Source organism: Martes martes, assembly GCF_963455335.1.
Source record: "Martes martes genome assembly, chromosome: 12".
NCBI classification, from domain to species: Eukaryota; Metazoa; Chordata; class Mammalia; order Carnivora; family Mustelidae; genus Martes; species Martes martes.
In genome coordinates, this window is record NC_137900.1 from 60,375,707 (window position 1) to 60,396,746 (window position 21,040).

The 21,040-nt window shown below is 51.0% G+C and overlaps 2 protein-coding genes across 7 annotated transcripts in view; both read right to left on the reverse strand.

The window, feature by feature from the left end:
• Positions 1–391: 391 nt before the first annotated feature.
• On the reverse strand, positions 392–8,571 carry TPM2 (tropomyosin 2). Of its 5 annotated transcripts, XR_013967774.1 has the most exons (11): positions 7,533–8,571; positions 6,979–7,104; positions 3,901–4,034; positions 3,686–3,803; positions 3,521–3,591; positions 2,988–3,063; positions 2,749–2,811; positions 2,514–2,583; positions 1,454–1,622; positions 785–887; positions 407–554 (listed from the first exon to the last, which is right to left on the reverse strand). XR_013967774.1 is itself a non-coding variant. In XM_080820120.1 (9 exons), exons 1-9 carry the CDS (start codon positions 7,644–7,646, stop codon positions 472–474), a joined length of 855 nt encoding a protein of 284 aa, XP_080676246.1. In that variant the 5' UTR covers positions 7,647–8,041; the 3' UTR covers positions 392–471. The 5 variants fall into 5 exon arrangements, 4 of the variants coding, with proteins under 4 accessions (XP_080676246.1, XP_080676244.1, XP_080676245.1 ...); XM_080820120.1 differs by lacking the exons at positions 785–887; positions 1,454–1,622; positions 2,988–3,063 and adding an exon at positions 3,307–3,382 and having other exon boundaries at positions 392–554; positions 7,533–8,041; XM_080820118.1 differs by lacking the exons at positions 785–887; positions 1,454–1,622.
• A 7,629-nt stretch (positions 8,572–16,200) lies between these two features.
• Positions 16,201–21,040, reverse strand: part of TLN1 (talin 1) — a 33,478-nt gene continuing 28,638 nt past the window's right edge. For both annotated transcript variants that reach the window (XM_080820111.1, XM_080820110.1), the window contains 9 exons: positions 19,036–19,221; positions 18,794–18,901; positions 18,167–18,272; positions 17,843–17,967; positions 17,624–17,749; positions 17,434–17,496; positions 17,142–17,324; positions 16,875–17,003; positions 16,201–16,771 (listed from right to left, as the gene is read on the reverse strand). In XM_080820111.1, coding sequence (XP_080676237.1) covers positions 16,646–16,771; positions 16,875–17,003; positions 17,142–17,324; positions 17,434–17,496; positions 17,624–17,749; positions 17,843–17,967; positions 18,167–18,272; positions 18,794–18,901; positions 19,036–19,221 — 1,152 coding nt within the window. In that variant the 3' untranslated portion in view covers positions 16,201–16,645. The remainder of the gene's footprint in view (positions 16,772–16,874; positions 17,004–17,141; positions 17,325–17,433; positions 17,497–17,623; positions 17,750–17,842; positions 17,968–18,166; positions 18,273–18,793; positions 18,902–19,035; positions 19,222–21,040) is intronic.

A 21,040-nucleotide genomic window follows, 5' to 3' on the forward strand; every position in this document is an offset into this window, starting at 1 on the left:
AGGGCAGGCTTAGCCTCTAGGCTTAAAATCATAGTGAGGCTTTTGGGCTTTGACCCTGCTCAAGTAAAATCTGTGTAGCTTTGCAGTTTTTCCTTCAGATTGGCCTCTGCTGGAATGGCACAGGGCCGCTGACTGCAGCTCCTTTGCGGTGTGGGTAATAAGGGCTTGGATGTTCGCCCAGCCCAGAGGGGCCTCTCTGCTTCACTCAGCCTGTTCACAACCCTCCTCAGGGAACCCACTGCCCCCACCCCTTGGCTCCCTTGGTAAAGGAAGTCCTACTGTGGAGTATGGTCACTCGGACCCTTCCACTCCACTGCTCCCCTCGGGCATCCTCTCAGCCTTTCTACTTTGGAAATCTACCACCACCATTGCTAACATCAAAGAAAGGTTTAAAGGGCCCCGTGATGCAGGTAACATCCATTTTATTGCGTTGGGGCGGCAACGGCAGCCCGGCTGGGGGCAGAGCAACCCTCACAGGTTGTTGAGTTCCAGCAGGGTCTGGTCGAGAGTCTGGTGTATCTCCACGTTCTCCTCCTTGGCACTGGCCAAGGTCTCTGTGAGGGGAAGCAGCATGTGAGGAGGGGCAGGGAGACATGAGGGGAGATGGGGGATGAGGCAGACTTGGAATGGGACGGAGGCACTGGAAGACATAAGCACAAAGGAATCTGAGGATCCCGTGCCAGGGGCAAATGGACGGACTGACCAAGAGAGAGACAGATGCCTCACTCAAGGCTTCAGGGTTGTGGGGGTGGGATGGGGAGGTCTGAGTCATAAACTACTTTACCTCCTTCTCTAGAGGGTTTACGAGAGTTGGAATCAGAAGGGAAGACAAAGACTGAGCCAGAAAGGGGAAGGCCAGACAGACAGGCTTGAGGCAGAAACCAGACCTGCAGTGAAAGCCCCATGTTGGGATGCAGGGTTTTCCCAAACGTCACCCCAGACCTTCACCACCTTCTGGCCCTTCCTTGGCACCTCCCCACCCATCTTCTCTCCAGTCCTTCCTTCATCCTGGAACCGCAGTGGCGTGCTCTGAGGTCAGTGACAGGGCTAGGTCGGCATAAGAGCATGTCTCTCAGAGGCAGCAGAGGGCTCACAGCGACTGACAGGGTGATTCGTGCCAACGTGCAGCAGTGAGACAGTGACAGAGCGAGAGTGCCATGTGGAGGGGGTTCTGTGTGGGCCACAGTGTTCTGTGGGTGAGCTCGGTGTGGGGGTGGGGCTCACAAGATTGGGGGTGACTATAAGAGCCAGGGTCTCTGAGGGGGTGAGGGAAGTGCTCTCTGGAGGGCAGGAAAACAGCATGGAGACCAAGTTGAGTTTATTAAGCAGCAGAAAGAGGTAGAGGCTGGAGGGTGGAGTGGGTGGATAGAAGGATGAAGCAAGTGCCAAGGTGGGCGGCAGATATGGTGGGGGCTCTCTGAGGCAGCGCCCAGACTGGCTGTGTGATGCTGACCATTTTGCTCCTCCTGCCTGCCCCCTCCCCACAGAGAACGGAAAGAGGAGAGAGAAGGGGCTGAGGGGGCCACACTGGCGTGGGGCTCAGAGGGAGGTGATGTCGTTGAGTGCGTTGTCCAGTTCCTCGCTGATGGCCTTGTACTTCATCTTCTGTGCATAGACTTCGTCTGGGGGTGGGGTGGGGGGGTCCAGGGGAAGGGAGCCAGATGGGAGTGTGGGGAGAGGGAATGAAGGGAAAGAGGAAAGGAAGGAGCGAGGGTAATGGAAAGAGAGAACAAGAATCAGAGAAAGGTGGACAAAGATGGAGTAGGAGAAATAGGCCAGAGAACAGGCTGGACAGCCCTGAGGGCTCCCTCTTCCCCTCTCTGTACCCCTGTCTCTTTTTTCTCTGGAGCCCAAATCAGTCCTTCCCCTTGGAGCTCCTATCTCCCTCAGAGACATGGGGGCACAGTGCTTTGAATGAGTAGGAGTGCTTGCTTCAAGGGGAGGGTGCTGGGGCCAGAAAGGACAAAGGTCCTAAAGTTGGAGATAAAATTGAGGCTTGCCTGAGAAGGCTAGAAGCACGAGAAGTGGGAATTACAAAGTGAAAGGGTTATCGTAGAATAAAAAGAAAATACAGTTTAGGTACTACATTCTTGCTACTACTGAAAAATAGCCACAGATTAGCAAATACCGGGATGTTCATTTTCATCAAATCTAGCTTAAAATAGTATTTTCCATTATCGTCATGAAAACTTAAGATATTAAACCAAATCTCTCTATATTTAATAAAGAGATCTTTGTGATATAGTGCTATTGTGTTGCACTTGGGGACAAATTGTCTAGGTCAGTGCTACTCAAAAGTGTGGTCTGAGGACCAGCAGCATTGCCCCTACCAGGGCTCAAGTTCGAGAAGCACTGGAGTGGGCACACCGCACCCAGGTGCAGCTACTTGAATGGTGGGCACAGCCCTGGGAGTTGGTGGAGTCCTAGGTGGTCCAACAAATTTATCTGGGACAGATGTAATAAGGGACAGACCGACTTAAAAAGGTTTGGGAATTAGGGGAATATCCCTTTACCTTCCAGGTCATCGATGGTCTTCTCCAATTTTGCCACAGACCTCTCAGCAAACTCTGCTCGGGTCTCAGCCTGGGAGTAAAGGTAAGAAGGGGGAATGACAAAAATTCGACCCTCCCAGGTACTTTCACTTAAGTCAACCTCCTCTTCCATCCCTATTCCCAAAGTCCCTGCCACAGGCAGTCTCTGATGGGGATGGGGGCTCAAGGGAAGAATAGGGATGGGAAGGACTCTCACCTCTTTTAGCTTCTCCTCCAGCAGTTTGATCTCCTCTTCATATTTATCTTCTTTGGTGGAATACTTTTAGGGACATACACATGGCATCAGGAGGTCGCCTCCACAAATCCTTCACTCCACTGAGCCCACAGGCTACTCCTGATCTTGTCTCCAGGGAATACCCAGCCCCTCCCTGCCTGAGCGTACCGCCTCCCTCCCCTGCAGGACCCCATCCTCACTGCCCGTCTACCCCCTTCTACCTTGTCCGCTTGGGCTTCCAGGGATTTCAAGTTGTTGGTAACAATTTTCAGCTCCTCCTCTAGGTCCCCACATTTACTGCAGGGGGTGTGTGGTGGGGGGGTGTGAGGGCACAGTGTGGGAGACAGTGGAGACCGCACAGTGAGGAAGGGGTAGAAGAGAGAAGAGAAGAGCGAAGTTGTGAGAGTGACAGCAGGCAGAGTTTGGAAGCCCCAGGCCCTTCCCAATCCCCAGCAGGTGAGAGAGCAGCCTGAGACTGGGGGGGGGAAGGTGAGCTGAGAGAAGGCACCACTGCCCAGAAAGGTCCAGAGAGGTCACTACCTCCTCTTCTGAGGCCATCAGGGACTTGAGGGCCTGGTCCATGGTTCGGAGTTCCTCCTCCAGCTGCCTGGCACGGCTGGGGGCAGCAGTTAGGGGTCAGAGGACAGGACCTGCCCCTATGGCCCCAAGCCTGGGAAACTGCTTCCCACGGTCCAGAGTACCCCAGAGCCACAGACCAGGCCAAGTTTCACTTGCTACCCCAGGGTCTCCTTACCTCTCAGCCACCTCTGCTCTCTCTTCTGAGCGCTCCAGCTCTCCTTCCAGGATCACCAGCTTCCTGGCCACCTGGGGGGAGAGAGACAGAAGGTGCACACCTCTGGTGAGTGGCTGGGAACATCTGTGGTTTGGGAGGGAGAAAGAAGTGGGGCAGGGCTGTCACCTCCTCATATTTGCGGTCGGAATCCTCAGCGATGTGCTTGGCCTCCTTCAGCTGCATCTCCTGCAGCTCCATCTTCTCCTCATCCTTCATGGCTCGGTTTTCGATGACTTTCATTCCTCTGAGACGCAGGGTGTGGGGTGGAAGTGGGGTCAGGACCAGCAGAGACAGGCTGCTAGTCCCTGCCTGGCCCGCCCTCTGGGAGGCCCCCTGCCCACCTCTCGCTCTCGTCAGCTGCCTTCTCAGCCTCCTCCAGCTTCTGCAGGGCTGTGGCCAGGCGCTCCTGCGCCCGGTCCAGCTCCTCCTCTACCAGCTGAATGCGGCGGTTCAGGGAGGCCACATCTGCCTCGGCCTGTGGGTCAAAGGCCAGAGGTCAGGGGGCTTTTTTTTGCCTTGGATGAGGGTCAGAGAGGTTCCAGAGGATGGTAAGATTCTTGTCAGAAAGAATCTTGTTTCCTGGCTTCCAGACTTTCAGTCTATTTTTTTCCCCCTGCTAACCAATCATCTTCTATCCAGATTCTCTACTCCAGCCCAAAACATGCATTCCTTAACAAGCTCCACTCCTCTGCTTCAGGGACTCTTCTAGCACTGTGCATAGTTTCCTGATGGTTATCTGCAGGCCTTTTTGTACCCACTGAACGCGCTCCATGCTCAGACCGGGTCTGAGTCCTCCTGACTCCTCCACAACAAAGCCTGGCCCAAGTAAGGGGGTGGGGAAAATCGAGCCAACCAGACAGCGCCGCTGCTAAAAACAGCCAATCACAGAGTCAAGCTCAGTGATGTCACCAGCTGCCAGTCAGACTCCCAGTGAGGGGCTTGGAGTCTAGCCAGGCCGCCGGGAGACATCCGTGGCTGTAACAAGGGGCTTCTGGACAGCGCCCCCACCCCCCACCCCCCACCCCCGCCAGGCCAGGAGGCACCTGTAGGCGGTGCTAGGGTAGTGTGAGTGACACCTGTGCAGCCCCAGATCTGCAGTAGAAGTAGAACCACGGAGGTTTTGGGAATGGTCCACGGAAAATGATGATACCTTATGAAAATGAGAAGGCAGAGCAAGAAGGGCCTCCAATAAAGGAAAATGGGAGAAGCACTGCAGTTTGGTGTTAAGAGCATGGGCTCTGAGTCAGCTACAGCTCAACCACTCTACACTTGTGTGACCTTGGGCTACTTATTTAGTCCCTCTAAGCCTCAGATTCCTCCTTTTTAAATTTTAAATCTGAGTTGACACAAGCAGTTCCTCTTCTGTAGGTGGTTCTGAGGTAATGCAGTTCTTCTAATAATCAACAAGACCACGTGGAAGGGCTTGTAAAACCAAGCAGGCTTTCTAGCTCCATGCTAGGTCCACTGAAATGAGATTTCCAGGGCAGGAGCTTGGAAAGCTTTTTTTTTTCCCCCCTTTCTCTTTTTTAAAGCTTCCAAGTGATTTTGATGATAAGCCAAGTTTGGGAAATTGTAGAACTGTATGTGGAAAGCACTTGGGCACCCTGTCCGCAGAGTCTGCACTCCATAAATGTTAGGTTATCCGTCTCTCCCTCAGAGACAAAGACCTTGAGATTTAAGATTGGAAAGGAGAAAGGGCCAGTGTAGGGGAAGAAGTGAAAGAGGGAAGGGATGGGTGGCAGCCCTGGGGGCAGAGCAGGTAGAAAGCAGGTCCTGGGTGGTATTGAACAGCAAGGGAAACTCAGCACCATATAAAGTAGTGGCTTGTCCTCCAGGTGCTTGAGGCCACCTAGAGTGACAAAAGCTCATCATGGGCAGAGGACCAGATGACTCAGTGTGGAAGGATTCTGAGGGCAGCAGTGGGGATTGGGAAGAATGACTCTGGGGGACCTTAGGGGTCTACTCTAGAGAAAGATGAGACTCTATAAAAGGAAAACTCTCTTTGTGATAGTGGGATGACAAATGACTCTGAGAAGTCTGGGAAGTCCTGGGGTCCTTCCTCATCACAGGACTGATAATTGCCATTTTCTGCTTCTCAAGCTCTTCCTAGTTACAGATGCTGCTCTCCAACCACAGGACAGGCACTACTGTCCCCACTGGATAAATGTGAAGAGAGAAAGGAGAAACTGAGGCATTGTGTAAGTGAAGTGCTGTGTTCAAGGTCATACAATAAGTCCAGGCAGTGTTTGCTACTGACTCCTGGCACTGCTACCCTGCATCCCCAGCTCTGTCCCTGTCCTCCCCTCCTCCCCTCCAGCCCCCACCCAGCTCCTTGGGTTTCCAGTCCTGCCTCCAGCTGCACTGGGCCTTAGTTATTTATAGAGCGTCAGACACACAGGGCTGTCTTTGCGAGCAGCTGCAGGTCAGTTCCCTCCCAAGTGCCAGGGCTGGTGGAGAACCAAAACCAAGCCTGGAGGTCAGAGAAACCAACCTTGACGGGGAGGTGTTGGGGAACATGGATAATGGTCAACATAAACAGTAATGTCACCTCAGATCTCAGATGTTCAGACCTACTTTTGCCAATCCTACCATACCTCCAATCATAGACTCATTTTAATCCTGGATTGAAGGCAAGTGGGGAAACTGAGGCAGAGAATGGTATAAGTATCATATCCAAAGTCATTTGGATGGTCATTTGGCCATTCTTCAACCTCAAGGTGGGGGCTGGGAATGGCAGAAGGCAGAGAAGTCTGGTTAGGGGGATGTAGGGTGGACAGAGAAATATCAGAGTGAACAGGACTTGGTAAGGTGGCTGCCTTGGCATTTGTGGCCCTGTCCTTCCATCCTGTGGCCTGGCATGGTCTCAAGGCTGATAGCTTAATGAGGGTAAATGAGGGGCCATTAGAACCTGAGCTGGGCCCCAGTGCACAGCAGGGCTGCTGGAGCCAGAGGTCAAGAGCAGGGAATTTCTAATGGCCCCCCAGGGGTGTAACTCAAGTCAGGCCCCATCTCTGGATTCCTCTCCCTCCTCCTACTCAATAGTACCTACACCCACACCCCACACCCTGCAAATGGAGCTACAGCCTCTTCTCCACTTTCAGCGAGAGGATTAATTGAGGTGGATGGTAAATTCTTGTACCAACCCCACCCCCCACGATGACTAACCGCTTGATCACTGTACGTTCTAAGAGCTGGAACCAAATGGACTTACAAGGCTGCGTCTTCTGGGGGAAATGGTGTGTGGTTTTGATTTACCCACTGCCTTAGATTAATTGTGCAACCTTGCCTTAGGCTGGGTTTCTGAGAGGAAACTATTTCTGTCCTGGTGCTAGGGATGTCCAGGTCCCCTTCTCCCTTCATTCCTGTATCTGGGACCCCTCCCAGTGCACTCTCCCACCATACCCCAGGTACACACTCACATCGGTAGCCTTCTTCTCAGCCTGTTCCAGTTTCTCCTGGGCGTCCTTCACTGACTCAGAATACTTTTCCACCTCATCCTCTGTCCCCTTCAGCTTCTTCTGGAGGGCCTGCTGCTCCTCCTCCAGCTGGGAGGGAGAAGCCTTGGTTAGTTAGGCTGGGGGCTCAGGAAGGAGGCCTGGCTGTAGGTGAGGGGGCTACTAAAAGGTACTTAGAGGCTGTCAGGTAGGAAGCAGGAGAGCAGAGGAAGGACAGTGAAGCCCTGGGTGTTGAGAGGGACCTGGTGGGGCTAGAGATAAAGCCTCCAACCCCAAGAAGCTGGGCCCATCATTGCTCTGCAGGGGCAGGTGTGGAAATTGGGAGACTGCAGCTGCCCAGGTATGGTGGGTGAGATTAAGTGTGGCTTTGGCTGCGTCCCTGATGGTACTGTGAAAGTCCAGCCCCCACACTAGATGGGAGAGCCTGCGATAGCAGGCCTCAGGCTAGGGTGCACAGGGCAGGGCCTACCCCTCCCTTGTTAGGGAGGAGGGCGCTGCACTGGGTCCGGGGCCCCCACCTGCTTGCAGCGGTCCTCAGCCTGCTTCTTGTCGGCCTCGGCCTGCTCGGCACGGTCGATGGCATTCTCCTTGTCCAGCTTTAGCATCTGCATCTTCTTCTTGATCGCGTCCATGGCTGCGGTGGGGGGCGGGCCGGCCGGCGGGCAGTGTGGACTGGACGAACTGGGCTGGCTGCGCGGACTGGGCGCACGGGTGACGGGCGAGGAGGACCAAGCGGGACTGGGATGTCCTAGCCGCGCGGCGCCTAAAAGGCTGGGAGGGGCCGGGCGGAGCCGGGGGCCGGGACCCTCCCCCACCGCGACCCAAACCTTGTAGGGACAGAAGCTCAGCCGGGTGGGGGAACGCGGCCGCCCCCTGCGCTCACCCCCTCGGGACCGCCCCTCTCGAGGCTCCTCCCCTCCCCCACCCCCCAGCCGTCGGAAGGTAAAGTAGCTGGTACAGTCTGCTGGAAAAACTCTGGCCTTGCGGAGGGGCGGGGACCCTCGGGCTGGGGGCTCTAAAGCTTCCTCTGAGTGACAGCCGGGCCCAGTAACAGCTGCGGTTGGGGCCCCTGGGGCTATTTCGGGGCGTGAGCTCACGGCAGCTGCGCGAGCGCAGGGACCCGCGTGCCCCCCTCAGCTGCAGCAGTCGCTGCCCTTAATTTAGAAGTTTCCTGTAAATCCCCCTGGATTAAATGTCTCTTGGGAGGCGGGGCTCCTCCGTGGTTCGAGTACCTCAGTTTACCCCGAGTCCCAGACTCTGGGTCAGCGTTACCGACGTGGTAGTGACAGCGGTGAGTCTCACCAGGGACTTGGGGAAACTGAGGCAGGAAGGGAGCCCAGGGTCCCGAGCCAGTGAGGAACGAGGCCGGGCCCGCTGCCCCCGAGGGCGGGCCTGACCTCTCTTCCCCTCGCTTCCCCTTCCAGCCCCTGCCCCTGGAGGCAGCGCCCCTCCTACGGCTGCGGGGCGTCTAGGTACCCAGCTCCGCGCTCCGCCCGCCCTGCCCCCCACGTGCCCCGCATATTTTCCGCGTGGCTCCGGCCCGGCCCGACCCGGCGCGCTCCCCGCCCCCACCCCCGGGACGCGGCCCTCCCGTCCCCTCCCCCTCCCCCTGCCGGCTTTCCAATCGCCGCCGCTGCCCCGCGCGCCCTGCCTCCTCCTCCTCTTTGTGGACTCTCTTGTCTCCTCTAGCTGGCCAACTTTACGCCAAAATTTCTTTTCTGCCCTTTTTTGGGCTGTTTCCCCGTGGGGAGGCGGGGCCGGGCTGAGACGGGGAAGGCGGGGGTCGAGGGGAAGAGTTCCTGAGCTCCGGCGTCGGGAGTCGGGGCGGAATGCCTCCTCTCCCTGAGGCCGCCGCAGCGGGAGCCGCTCCCGGGTCGGGAAGCGTGAGGCCCGGGGTGCGGGGCTGTTTGTTTTCGTGCTTCCTCGGGCGGGGTGGGGGGAGAGGAAATGGAGAGCCGCTTCGGAGGAGGGGGAAGGGGAGTCCCGGCGGAGGAAACTAGGAGGGAGCGGTTCTCCTCTCTCCCCTGAGCGTTGGTGGGGGCGGGGGAGGGGGCGGCCTGGCTTTTGCTGGTGGGGGTGGGAGCCGTGGGAACCGAGGGCCCCGGGCCCGGGCCGCTGGGGACGGGGTGCGGAAATGGATTTATATCTGCTCAGCTGCCGATTTGCTACGCGTGGAACAAACCTGACCTCGCAGCGTTCATTGCGACCATCTCCCTGTTTTCCCCAAACTCGTGGAACACACCTCCACCCTCCCCAGTAGCCAGTGCTAAACCCCAGGGGGTTACCAAGCGCTCCCCTGTTCCTCACTTTCCACAGCCACTTAATCCTGTGGATTCTACTTCCTACACATGATGTCTCTGGGATTGTCTTGGGCAGCTCCTTACAGTACCCCCTGCCTGTGTCTGCTGTGGTCTTCCTCCCGGGGTCCCCAATTCACATGTTCTTTCAACAGAACCTTGACATTGTTACCAAAAATCTTTTAAAAAGTTGCTGCCAATAATAAACTAGAATACTCCCAAACCCCTCCCTCCTGCTCTCTCCTTTAAGGATAAAAATCCACATTTCTTAATATGGTATATGAAGTCCTTCGTTTTGGCCCCTGCCTACCTCCCTGCCTCATTTCCTTTGATTTCCATCCTCACCCCCAATACACAGACTTGTACTTCATGCTGCATTCGGACTGAACCAGGACCTGGAAATAACCATACTTCTCTTAAAGCTTCCACTTTTTATGCATTCTGTTCCCTCTGTCTAGAATGCTCTTCTATTGGCTGATTCTGATGGCGTTAAAAACTCAGATCAGGAGGGAGACAAACCATAAGTGACTCTTAATCTCACAAAACAAACTGAGGGTTGCTGGGGGGAGGGGGCTGGGGAGAGGCTGGTGGGGTTATGGACATTGGGGAGGGTATGTGCTATGGTGAGTGCTGTGAAGTGTGTAAACCTGGTGATTCACAGACCTGTACCCCTGGGGATAAAAATACATTATATGTTTGTAAAAAAATAAAACATTAAAAAAAAAAGGCACTGGGAAAAAAAAAAAAAAACCCTCAGATCAAATGATGGCTTTTCTGGGAAGCCTTCCTTGGTCACTGCGCCTCTCATTCCCTTCACCTAATAGATTGGTATTCTTGGTGTAGGCTCCTGTAATTCTCATAGTTCCTGTTACAGTTGTTCTTGTACCTACCTATGTGTCTTCTTCAATGGCCTGTGAATCCTCTAGGAACAGGGACTTTTTCAACTCTGAATTCCCAGTGTATAATACAGCATCAGGCATAAGAGTTGACACTTGATAAACTTCTGCTGGGTAAATTTTTTTATGCACACAAAAATACTAATACTGTCTAGATCTAAAGGAACTTATGATCTAGTGCAGCAGTTCTCAGACTTTTTTTTCCCCTAAACTTTTTGGTTTTAGAACGTCTTATATTCTTAAAAATTAAGAATAGGGTTTGAAGATCCGAAAACCTTTTGTTGAAGTGGATTATATCTATCAGTACTTAGCATACTAAAATGGAAACTGAGGGGCACCTGGGTGGCTCAATTGGTTAAGCAACTGCCTTCAGCTCAGGTCATGATCCCAGGGTCCTGAGATTGAGTCCGACATTGGGCTCTCTGCTCAGCAAGGAGCCTGTTTCTCCCTCTGCCTCTGCTGCTCCCTCTGCTTGTATTCTCTCTCTCTGTCACATAAATAAATAAAACCTTTAAAAATAAAAAAAGGGAAACTGAGAAAAAATTTAAATTTTTACAAATTCATTAAAAACAATGGAAACCCATTATACATTAACCCTGTTAACATAAATGTTTTTATATTGATGTATAATTAACATATGATGTTATATTAATTACAGGTGTACAACATATTGATTCAACAATTCTATACTCTCACCATGGTGACTGTAGTCACCATATGTTATTACAATATTACTGACTACATTCCCTACACTGTTTTTCATCTCCATGACATTTATTGTATAACTGGAAGCTTGTACCTGTTAATGCCCTGTATCTATTTCGTATTTTGTCCATCCCCCCACCTTCCCTCTGGTAACCACCAGTTTGTTCTCTGTATTTAAGAGTCCGTTTTATTGCTGTTTAAGATTTTATTTATTTGAGAGAGAGTGAGAGAGCACAAGCAGTAGCGCAGAATGGGGGGGGGTAGGGGTGGAGGGAGAAGGAGAAGCAGAAGCAGACTCCCAGGACCCTGAGATCACAAGTTGAGCCAAAGGCAGATGCTCAACCCACTAAGCCACCCAGGTGCCCCTTGTTGTTGTTAGTTTTTTTAGATTCTTTTTAGATTCCACATATACGTGAAATCAAATAGTATTTGTCTTTCTCTGACTGACTTATTTCACTTTCCAAAATGCCCTCTAGGGTCATCCATGTTGTTGCAAATGGCAAGAGCTCATTCTTTTTTATGGCTGGGTAACATTCCGTTGTGTGTATCAATACACCACATCTTTATTTATCTATCAACAGATGCTTGAGTTGCTTCTGTATCTTGGCTATTGTAAATAATGTTGCAATAAACATAGAGGTGCACATATCTTTTTGAATTAGAGTCTTCATTTTCTTTGGATAGATACCCAGTAGTGGAAATACTGGATTGTGTGGTATTTCTATTTTTAATTTTTTTCAGGAACCACCATACTGTTTTCCACAGTATTTGCACCAATTTACATTCCCACTAACAGTGTACAAGGGTCCCCCTTTCTCCACATCCTCGTCAACACTTGTTATTTCTTCTCTTATTGATACTAGCCATTCTGACTGGTGTAAAGTGATATCTCTTGTGATTTTGACTTGCATTTCCCTAATGATTAATAATGTTGAGCATTTTTTCATGTGTCTGTGGCTATCTATATGTCTTTTTTGGAAAAAATGTCTGGTTAGGTCCTCTGCCAATTTTTTTTTTTAAAGATTTTATTTATTTATTTGACAGAGAGATCACAAGTAGGCAGTGAGGCAGGCAGAGGGAGAGGGGGAAGCAGGCTTCCTGCTGAGCAGGGAGCCTGATGCAGGGCTTGATCCCAGGACCCTGAGATCATGACCTGAGCTCAAGGCAGAGGCTTAACCCACTGAGCCACCCAGACACCCCCCTCTGCCCAATTTTTAATCAGATTGTTTCTTTTGGCATTGAGTTGTGTAAGTTCTTTACATATATTGGATATTGACCTCTATTAGATATATCATTTACAAATATGTTCTCCCATTCACTTTTTATTTTATTTTTATTTATTTTTAAAAATATTTTTATTTATTTATTTGACAGACAGAGATCACAAGTAGGCAGAGCTGCAGGCAGAGAGAGAGGGGGAAGCAGGCTCCCCGCTGAGCAGAGAGCCCGATGCGGGTCTCGATGCCAGGACCCTGGGATCATGATCCGAGCCGAAGGCAGACACCTAACGATTGAGCCACCCAGGTGCCAAAACCTATTTTTTTGTCCATTTGGTTTTTTTTATAGGAAGGCTTTTTAAAAAAAAAAAAGATTTTATGGGGGCTCATGGGTGGGAAGACTACTTCTCCCTCTCCCATTCCCCCTGGTTGTGTTCCCTTTCTTGCTGTGTCTCTCTGTCAAATAAATAAAATCTTTAAAAAAAAAAAAAGATTTTATTTATTTATCTGAGAGCGAGAGCACAAGCGGGGGTGGGGGATGTTGGGCAGAGGGAAGAGGAGATGCAGACTCCGGTCTGAGCACAGAGCCTGCAACGGGGCTCAATCCCAGTACCCTGGGATCATAACCTGAGCAAAAGGCAAATGTTTACCCGATTCAGCCACCCAGGTGTCCCAGAACCTTTCTATTTTGAACATAAATGTTTTTTAATGAAGACTACATTTACCTCCCTAAATTAATGAGAGGATGGCAGTTATTTTACATTTTTACAAATCTCTTTAATATAATATCTGATTTAATAGAGGACATATGGATTCTCAGAATCTACTTGTTTTCTATCTATTATTATAGGGTGGTTTGTTTAAAGTACTGTATATGAGGAAGAAAATCTAGTCTCACATAGATACATAGCTGGAGAGTATTTATAGTCTTTTCAGGTAATTGTGTATATTCTTCTTTGATAGTACCTTAGTACTTGACAAATGGTAGGTTTTTAAGGGTTATTTGCAATGTGGAATCTGAAACCACATCAGTAACTTTTTTGTACTATATTACATTAAAATCCATTGGTCTGTGTTGAATTTTGGCTGGATTTTCTACCCAGGGATAATTATGTAACATTATGCATTGGTCACTTGTAAAATAATGATTCAGTAAGCTATGCAAATGTTCCAACTATTGATGCATTTCATTATACATTGTTATAAAAAGAAACCAAATTCCTTAATATCATGATTGGTATCAATGGAAAAGTCTAAGTTTTAAGTTTTGGGAAGCTGTGAAGCTCATGGTAGCAGACACACATTTTCCAGAATTCTAATTTTTACTTGAAAGCTCAAATTGCCAACAAATACTGCTGAGTTTTGGAGAGCCTGGGTGGCTCAGTCAGTTAGGCATCTGCCTCTTGATTTCAGCTCAGATTGTGATCTCAGTGTGCTGGAGAGCCCCCTCTCTTTCCTTCTCCCTCCCCCATCCCCCCACCATGCTTGAGTACATGCTCTCACTCTCTCTCTCTCTCAGATAAATCTTAAAAAAAAAAAAAAAAAATACTGTTGGGTTTTCCCCTGACGTTCTAGATTCCCTTTGTTTCTTTTTGAGAAAAGTTCTGCCAGATACCAAAGGCTGATAACCATGGTTTGTCAGCCGTTTTCAAGTGTATGTGGTATTCCATGAAAAAAAGCAGTTGGTTCAGCTCACAAGTCAAATGATTAAGTGCTTTCCTTGAGACACAGTCATCCTTTGGTGTGCAGCACACATGCTCTGTGCATACTTACTTCCCGATTCACCACATAGAATATTGAAAAGATGGGGCACCTGGCTGGTTCAATCAGGGGAGCATGCGACTCTTGACCTCAGGGTTGTGAGTTTGAGCCCATGTTGGGTATGGAGCCTACTGAAAAAAAAAAAAATACTGAAAAGACTTGTTACTCAAGGATTTAGCTTTAATAAAATTAATTTTTAAAAACTGCTTCATCAAGGACATTAAGTGAGGCTGGCATTTTTTTTTATTTTTTTTATTTTTTAAAATTTTATTTATTTGTTTGACAGACAGATCACAAGTAGGCAGAGAGGCAGGCAGAGAGAGAATGGAGGAGGCAGGCTCCCCCCCCCCCCAGCAGGGAGCCCGATGCGGGGCTCTATTCCAGGACCCTGAGACCATGACCCGAGCCAAAGGCAGAGGCTTTAACTCACTGAGCCACCCAGGCGCCCCATGGCATTTATTTTTTAAATTGCTAGTACATGATGGTGAAGAATTACGGCGATTATCTGTACAGTTTGTGCCAGTGCCTTGTTAGGCGCTAAGGCAGTTTTACCCACCATTGTTTCTGCAATGTCAGTAGAAATGTTGAGCACTGTGAAGAAGGAAAATAATGTCTTAGTGTTATGAAAATAATCTTGAATTTATGGACTCCTGAAAGGGTCTTGGGCACCAGTAGGTGCCCAAGGACTACATTTTAAGAACTGCTGGTCTAATGGGTGTTTGAGGCTCTCCCCAGAAGGCTCCCTGAGGCATCTCGAGTAAGAGGTATGCGATTGGTCACAGTTTCTGAGAACACAGCAGGGAAGTGGCAGCAGGAGAAGCAGCAGTTCTGGGCTGATAGCTGGAGGGGTTCAGACAGCCTGGACTACCACTTGTTGGGGAGGTTGTAGAAGGGATTTGAATGCTACGGTTCCCAACTCACGATGTTAGGACATTGAATCTGGGATGGGGGGCAATAGTGGTATGCACTGGAGTTGCCAGGCCTCTGCGTCAGAGGTGATAATGCAGCTCTATTTTCCAGTGCTTAGCATGGGCATGGCTTAGCAAATATTGAATGAATTAATCACAGGGGACAGGAGTGATGGTAGGAAGTTGGCACCTTCCCTAATGGGCTGCTCTGGGGAGGACAAAGTAATTCCATCTACTTTAAACTTACTCTAATGGGATAGGAGTAGAAGATAGCTTCAAGGTGAAATGCACCCAGGAATAGTAGTGGGTGATGTTTGTGTTTTACTTGGAGGGAGAGACAAGGAAATAATCTGGGCAACAGAGCTGGTTAAAGAATCATGCATGAGAATCATGGCATGCCTGAGAAGACAGCCACCTGGTCCATGCCGTGGGGGCAGGGGGGGTGAACGTGGAAGGAAGTGGAAACATCTCCCTCCCTGACCGCTTCCCTCCACCTCACTCCAGATTAGCAGGGCAACTGGAATGGGGCTACCGGTACCTGCCTGGCCATGAGGGGAGCTGTGCCCCCAGATGAGGTCTTACACGAGGGTCAAGCTTTTTCAGTTCTTTTTCTTCAAGTGCTGTTCTAGGCAGGAGTAACAAGGCCTGGGAGGACCTACAAGTGCCCCGTCAGCAGTGGAACCTACCTGATGCACCCTCAGGTTGGATTCTTTGCTTGTTAACAACCTCGACCAGATCTATGGTTATAGGTCTCTGAGGCTCAGACACTTGTAACTTATAAGCTCATTCTTTTCCTCAAAACTGCTTTTTAAAACTTTGAATTTGATAGGGTGCGCCTGGGTGGCTCAGTGGGTTAAGCCTCTGTCTTCGGGTCAGGTCATGGTCTCAGGGTCCTGGGATTGAGCCCTGCATCAGGCTCTCTGCTCAGCGGGGAGCCTGCTTCCCCTTCTCTCTCTGCCTGCCTCTCTGCCTACTTGTGATCTCTCTGTCAAATAAATAAATAAAATCTTAAAAAAAAAAAAACAAAAAAACTTTGAATTTGGGCAGGAACTGGATTTGTTCAAATACTTTGAGCAGTTATGAAGAACAGAGTGTCCCTGCTAGCCACAAAGAGCAGTGGCAGCTGCTGTCCCAGCCAAAGAATGACACTTGGTGAGGCATAGGCACTGGCCGGTGTGCTAGGGGACAACAGGAATAGGACTTCTCAGCTTCCAAACTATGGTAACTTTGGGGATCTGGGTACAAGGAGGAAGAAGGGGCCGCAGGGGGCAGAATGCCACAATGTGTCCCCAGCCCATTTCTGAGCCAGATGAAGTTGGTGATAGAACTGAATCGCATTCTTTCCTCCATGCCCTCTTTCCCTGAGGGGACTCCCCCACCTCCTCATAAAGCCAGGCAGAGGTCGCAGGCAGAATCACCTTTATTGGAGCATGACCTGTTTGGGGCTTACAACCCCGTGGCCCCCAAGGTAGCTGGGGGTGGGGGCAGACAGTATCAAAAAAGGAGGAGGAGAGCCAAGGCTGTGGGGACTGGCTGGCAGCTGTTGGCAGGGTGGAGCGGGCAGGAGCCCTGGCAGGTTCAGACTGAGGTATAGCGGCGTTAATACTCTTGGAGCGTTAATACTCTAGGGAGGGGCAGGCACTTAGGGGGCCCTAGGGCATGAAGGCACTTGGAATCAGGGACGGGACAGGGGATGTGCAGCGGGACTGGGTGGGACCAGGCCCGGGGTTTGGCAGGCACTTTGGGGAGTGCTGGGGTTGGGCAGGTGGGGCCCGACAGCCCAGAAGGCTTTGGTAGTGGCAGGCACAGTCTCTGGGCTGGGTCTGCATTAAACAGAAGCGGCTGCCTTAGTGCTCGTCCCGAAGCTCTGAAGGCAGGAACTTGTACTGTTGTTGCCGAATCTGTGCCAGCTTCTTCCGCGCCTCTTCCAGCTCTCGTTCCTTCCGAAGCATCTCTTCCTGTGCGGCAATGATCTGAGGGATGGAGAGCAGGGGCTTGGTTTAGAAGTCTGTGCGTTAGGGTGTGGGGTCGCCGGGGCCTGGCAGTGTCCTGTGGAGGGTCTGGGGCAAAGCTCACCTGGGCAATGCCCCCAACCATCTTCTCCTTCACCACCACTGTCTCATTCTCTTGGTCTTCAAAGGCTGCGGCCTTCTGTGCCGCCTTCACCAGGTTATCCGAGGCTCGCTTCACTGCGTTGCCGGCAGCCTGCACAGAGAGATGGCAGCAGGAGGCCGGGAACTCAGCTGAGAGAGTCGCTCCACTCCCTCACAGAGAAGCACATGTCAGGGTAATGGTTTAAAGCAGCACAGCCCAAGGTACCATCAGATGGTCAGGGTTCCTCACCTGAAGTCGCTTCATTGCCTCCGAGTCCTGGTCGGCCTTGACCTTGCAGGCCACAAGGAGCTGGGCTGTGGAGGCGGCCACCTGCTTGGCTGAGGAGATGAGCTTCTCCTGGCTGGCATGGCCTTGTACAGCCGCATTGGCGGCTTCACACAGATTGTTGGTGGCTGCAGCCACCATCCGGGCCTGAGGTGTGGAGGATTAGATTAGAATATGCCTCTTGCCCTGGTCCTTCCCCTCTCTGGCCTTCTCAAGCCTCCCTAGCTGAGGGACCTAGTGGGTATTGTGTACTCACAGCAGAAATGAGGCCTTGGGACCACTGCCCATCATCCAGTGCATTGGCGGGAATGGCACCCACCTGTGGAGGAAAGCGGAGGGCCTACTCAAACCTGTGCTCTCTGGGGTGTGTAAAAGCCCCCCATCAACTTGAGGATGGACAGCAAAGTGGCTGCTGGGCCCATTCTCCTTGGCGTCCAAGTACGTACCTTCCCTTGGGCCACCAGTTCCCTCTGGGCAGCTGATGCTGCCTTTACCAGGGCGCTGGTGGCTGCCGCGATGGACTTGGCAGCTTCTAGTATCTGTTCCTCAAAGTTTAGGGACTCATCCGCCTCCTACAACAGACAGACAAAGGTTGCAGAGAGAGAGTGAAGGTGGGGACAGTCTGCCAGTAGGAGGGGCAGGAAGAGGGACAGGGGAGGACTGACCTTGGGTTTGGCCCGAGGCTTCAGCTGCTCCAGCTTTTTGGCTGCAGCCTCAATGGCGGCCGCAGCTCCTAGGAGCTCATTCTCAGCGATGACTGTGGGGTCCTCTGGGTCCACCCATTCTGTTCCTAGTGGGGCGAAGGGAGGAAGAAAAGGGCTAAGGCAGAGCAGGGAGGTCAGGAGCACTGGGCAGCATAGTTAGTATCACTAGCCCCTGGCACCTGTGGGGACTGTGGGCAGAGGTCAGCTCAGAGCAGCCCAAGCAGGAGGCAGAGATCTCCTTATGACAAAGGGCGTCCTTCCCCCCGACCCCTGGTCACTGCTTACCCTTCATGGCCTCTGCAGCCTGGATGAGCTCAGTGACTGAACCAGCCACACGCTTTGAGTGTCCCGTCAACTGCTGCTTCAGTTCTGGGCTTGGCTTCTGTAGGGTCTGGGGAAGAGAGGCCAGCGAGCAGGAAGCATCAGATCTTAGCTTCTGCTAGGGCTAAGAAACAGCCCAACCGTGACCCCCGCCCCCTGCCGGGACGGCTCACTGCAGCTCTCAAACCCTAAGCCACCACTTAAGGTGTGGTCCCGGCCCCACACTGCTCACGCGGTGAAGACCGTGGGGCGGTGTGTCACTCACCGGCTGACAAGGAGCAAGGAGAATGATGAATGATGAAATGAGAAAGAAGAGACGATGAAGGCAGAGAAGGGGGGCATTCAGGAGGGAAGAGAGGGAAGAGAGGAGATAAGAGAAATGAAAAAGAAGTGGTGAGCGGGAAAACCAAAGATGCTAAGAATGATGGGGCCCCAGTGGAAGGGAGGCTTGGGAATGAGAACAGATTTGGGAAATAGAAAGTGGGGTGGGGAGATGTGAACGAATGAATCAAGAACTGGGTGAGAAGCACACAGGGAGAGGACCGTATTCAGGGAGGCTGGTGGGAAGCAGAACACGCCCGCCTTCCTTACCAGCAACACGTGGTCCAGCAGCTCCAGGTAGCCGTTGGCACACTCCCGGCCATAGTGCAGGGCCCGAAGCCGCACATCAGGAGCCACTTCTGGGTGGTAAGCTGCTTCCTAACCCACAGAGTTAGCTTTAGGATCCCAAAGAGCTCCAGGCCCTCAGAGCCCATGCTCTTTCTCCCCTCCCATGCTCTGCCCTAAAGCTGTCACACCGCCTCAGACTTCCGCCTTGCTATCGGGGTTTCTACCTTGCAAGCCCGAAGCATATCTGCAATAGCGCGACGACTCAGATTAGCTGTGGCAATGACGTCCTCCTGGCGACAGGAGTTGCCAGCCGCAACAGCCTTGGCTGTTGCCATGGTGATACCCTTGGTCATGCGAATAAAATCTTCTGGGGTGGAGGTCTTGGCAGGTGGTTCTGGGGAACAGAAGACCTGTTGGGGGTCGAATAAGAAGAAAAATTGTACAGTGAGTTAAGACAGTGTAGCCCTCTACTTGTATAATCTGGTCCATTCATCCACGGAATTGATAACAGGCATTCACTGAGTATTTATCGTATATCAGGTCCTTGGAGGAGTTCACACATCACAGTTAACTAAGACTGCTAAGTCATTTCTTTTTTTTTTTTTAATTTTTCTTTTTTTTTTTTTCAGATTTTTATTTATTTGACACAGAGAGAGAACAAGCAGGCAGAGACAGGCAGAGAGAGAAAAGCAGACTCCCCACTGAGCAGAGAGCCTGATGCGGGGCTCGATCCCGGAACCCTGGGATCATGACCTGAGCTGAAGGCAGAGGCTTAACCGACTGAGCCACCCAGGGGGCCCTGCTGAGTCATTTCTGACCGAAGTGATTGGGGAGAGTTTATTTGTTTGAAATTTAAGATGTATCTTTGAGCTGGGTTTTCATTCCTAAACTATAGAGAAGCCTTGAAGGGGGTGAGTGGCAGAGGTGGGACAAGGGGCTGGTTCTTAAGAGACCTAGATAACAGGAGCGCATTTTCGGTAGACAGGGGGCCACGAATAACCAGGATGTCAAGTGAGAGAGTATCAAGAAATGTTCTAGAATTATAGGGTTGGTGGAGAAAAGGTTGTTGGAGCCTTGAATATCAGACCAAGAAACTTAGAATTTTACATAATAAGTAAAAAAAATATTTTGATGTACATGTTTATCCAGCAAATTATTACAAGTCAGCAGGTGGTAGATTCTGTGTGAGGTGCTAGGAGTGCAATGAAGAATAAATGAGACAAGGCCCTTGTTCTCATGAAGTTTATACTATCGTTTTGGACAGACAGTAAACAGGTAAACAAGCAGAAAAATGAAAGACTAAATGGGACTGTGAAGGAAAAAAAGAGAGTGCCGTGCTGAGAAATAAAAATGAGGTCCATAAATAAATAAAATTTCTCTTAAAAAAAAAAAAAAGGTATGCCTAGGTGGCTCAGTGGGTTAAGTGATTGCCTTTAGCTCAGGTCATGATCCTTGGGTCTTGGGACTGAGTCCCGCATTGGGCTCCCTTCTCAGTGGAGAATATGCTTCTCCCTCTGCCTGCCACTCCCTCTGCTTGTATTTTCCCTCTCTCTGGCAAATAAATAAATAAAAACCTTTAAAAAAAAGAAAAAGACAAATCAGGTCCTTTCTCAGATAGGTGACTGGGGAAGCCTCTCTGAGGAGAGGGCTTTTTTAAATTTTAAGATTTTATTTTTTTTAAAGTAATCTCTACACCCAAAGTGGGGCTCGAACTCACAGCCCTGAGATCAAGTGTCGCATGTTCCACAGATTGAGCCAGCCAGGCGCCTCTGAGGAGAGGACATTTAAGCTGCAGACTGAAGGACTGGAAGAAGCCAGATATTAAAAAAGCTGGAGTAAAGCAAGTGCAAGGCCCTGCAGCAGGAAGGGAGGGACAGAGTGCAGGGACTGGGGCTTCGCAAGGAAGAGCGGGATGAGCAGGTGGGGGAGGTTGGAAGGAGCCATGGGGCTTGGAAGGCGATGGTAAGGAGTGTGGATTTTGCTTTAGACGCCAGGACACTCACTAAAAGGTTTTAAGCAGTGAAGTGACATAACCTGGTTTACATTCTATGGCTCCTGCGTACAGAGAGCACATCAGAGGCGTGAGGGAGGGGGCAGAGCAGATGGAAGCGTAAATGCACCGAAGGACTGGTGATGGTCTGGACAGGTGGAGGTGGTGGGGATGGGGAAAAGAGAAAATAAGAGCCACTGGGAAGGAGCGCTGACACGTCCTGGCAATGCGCTTAGATG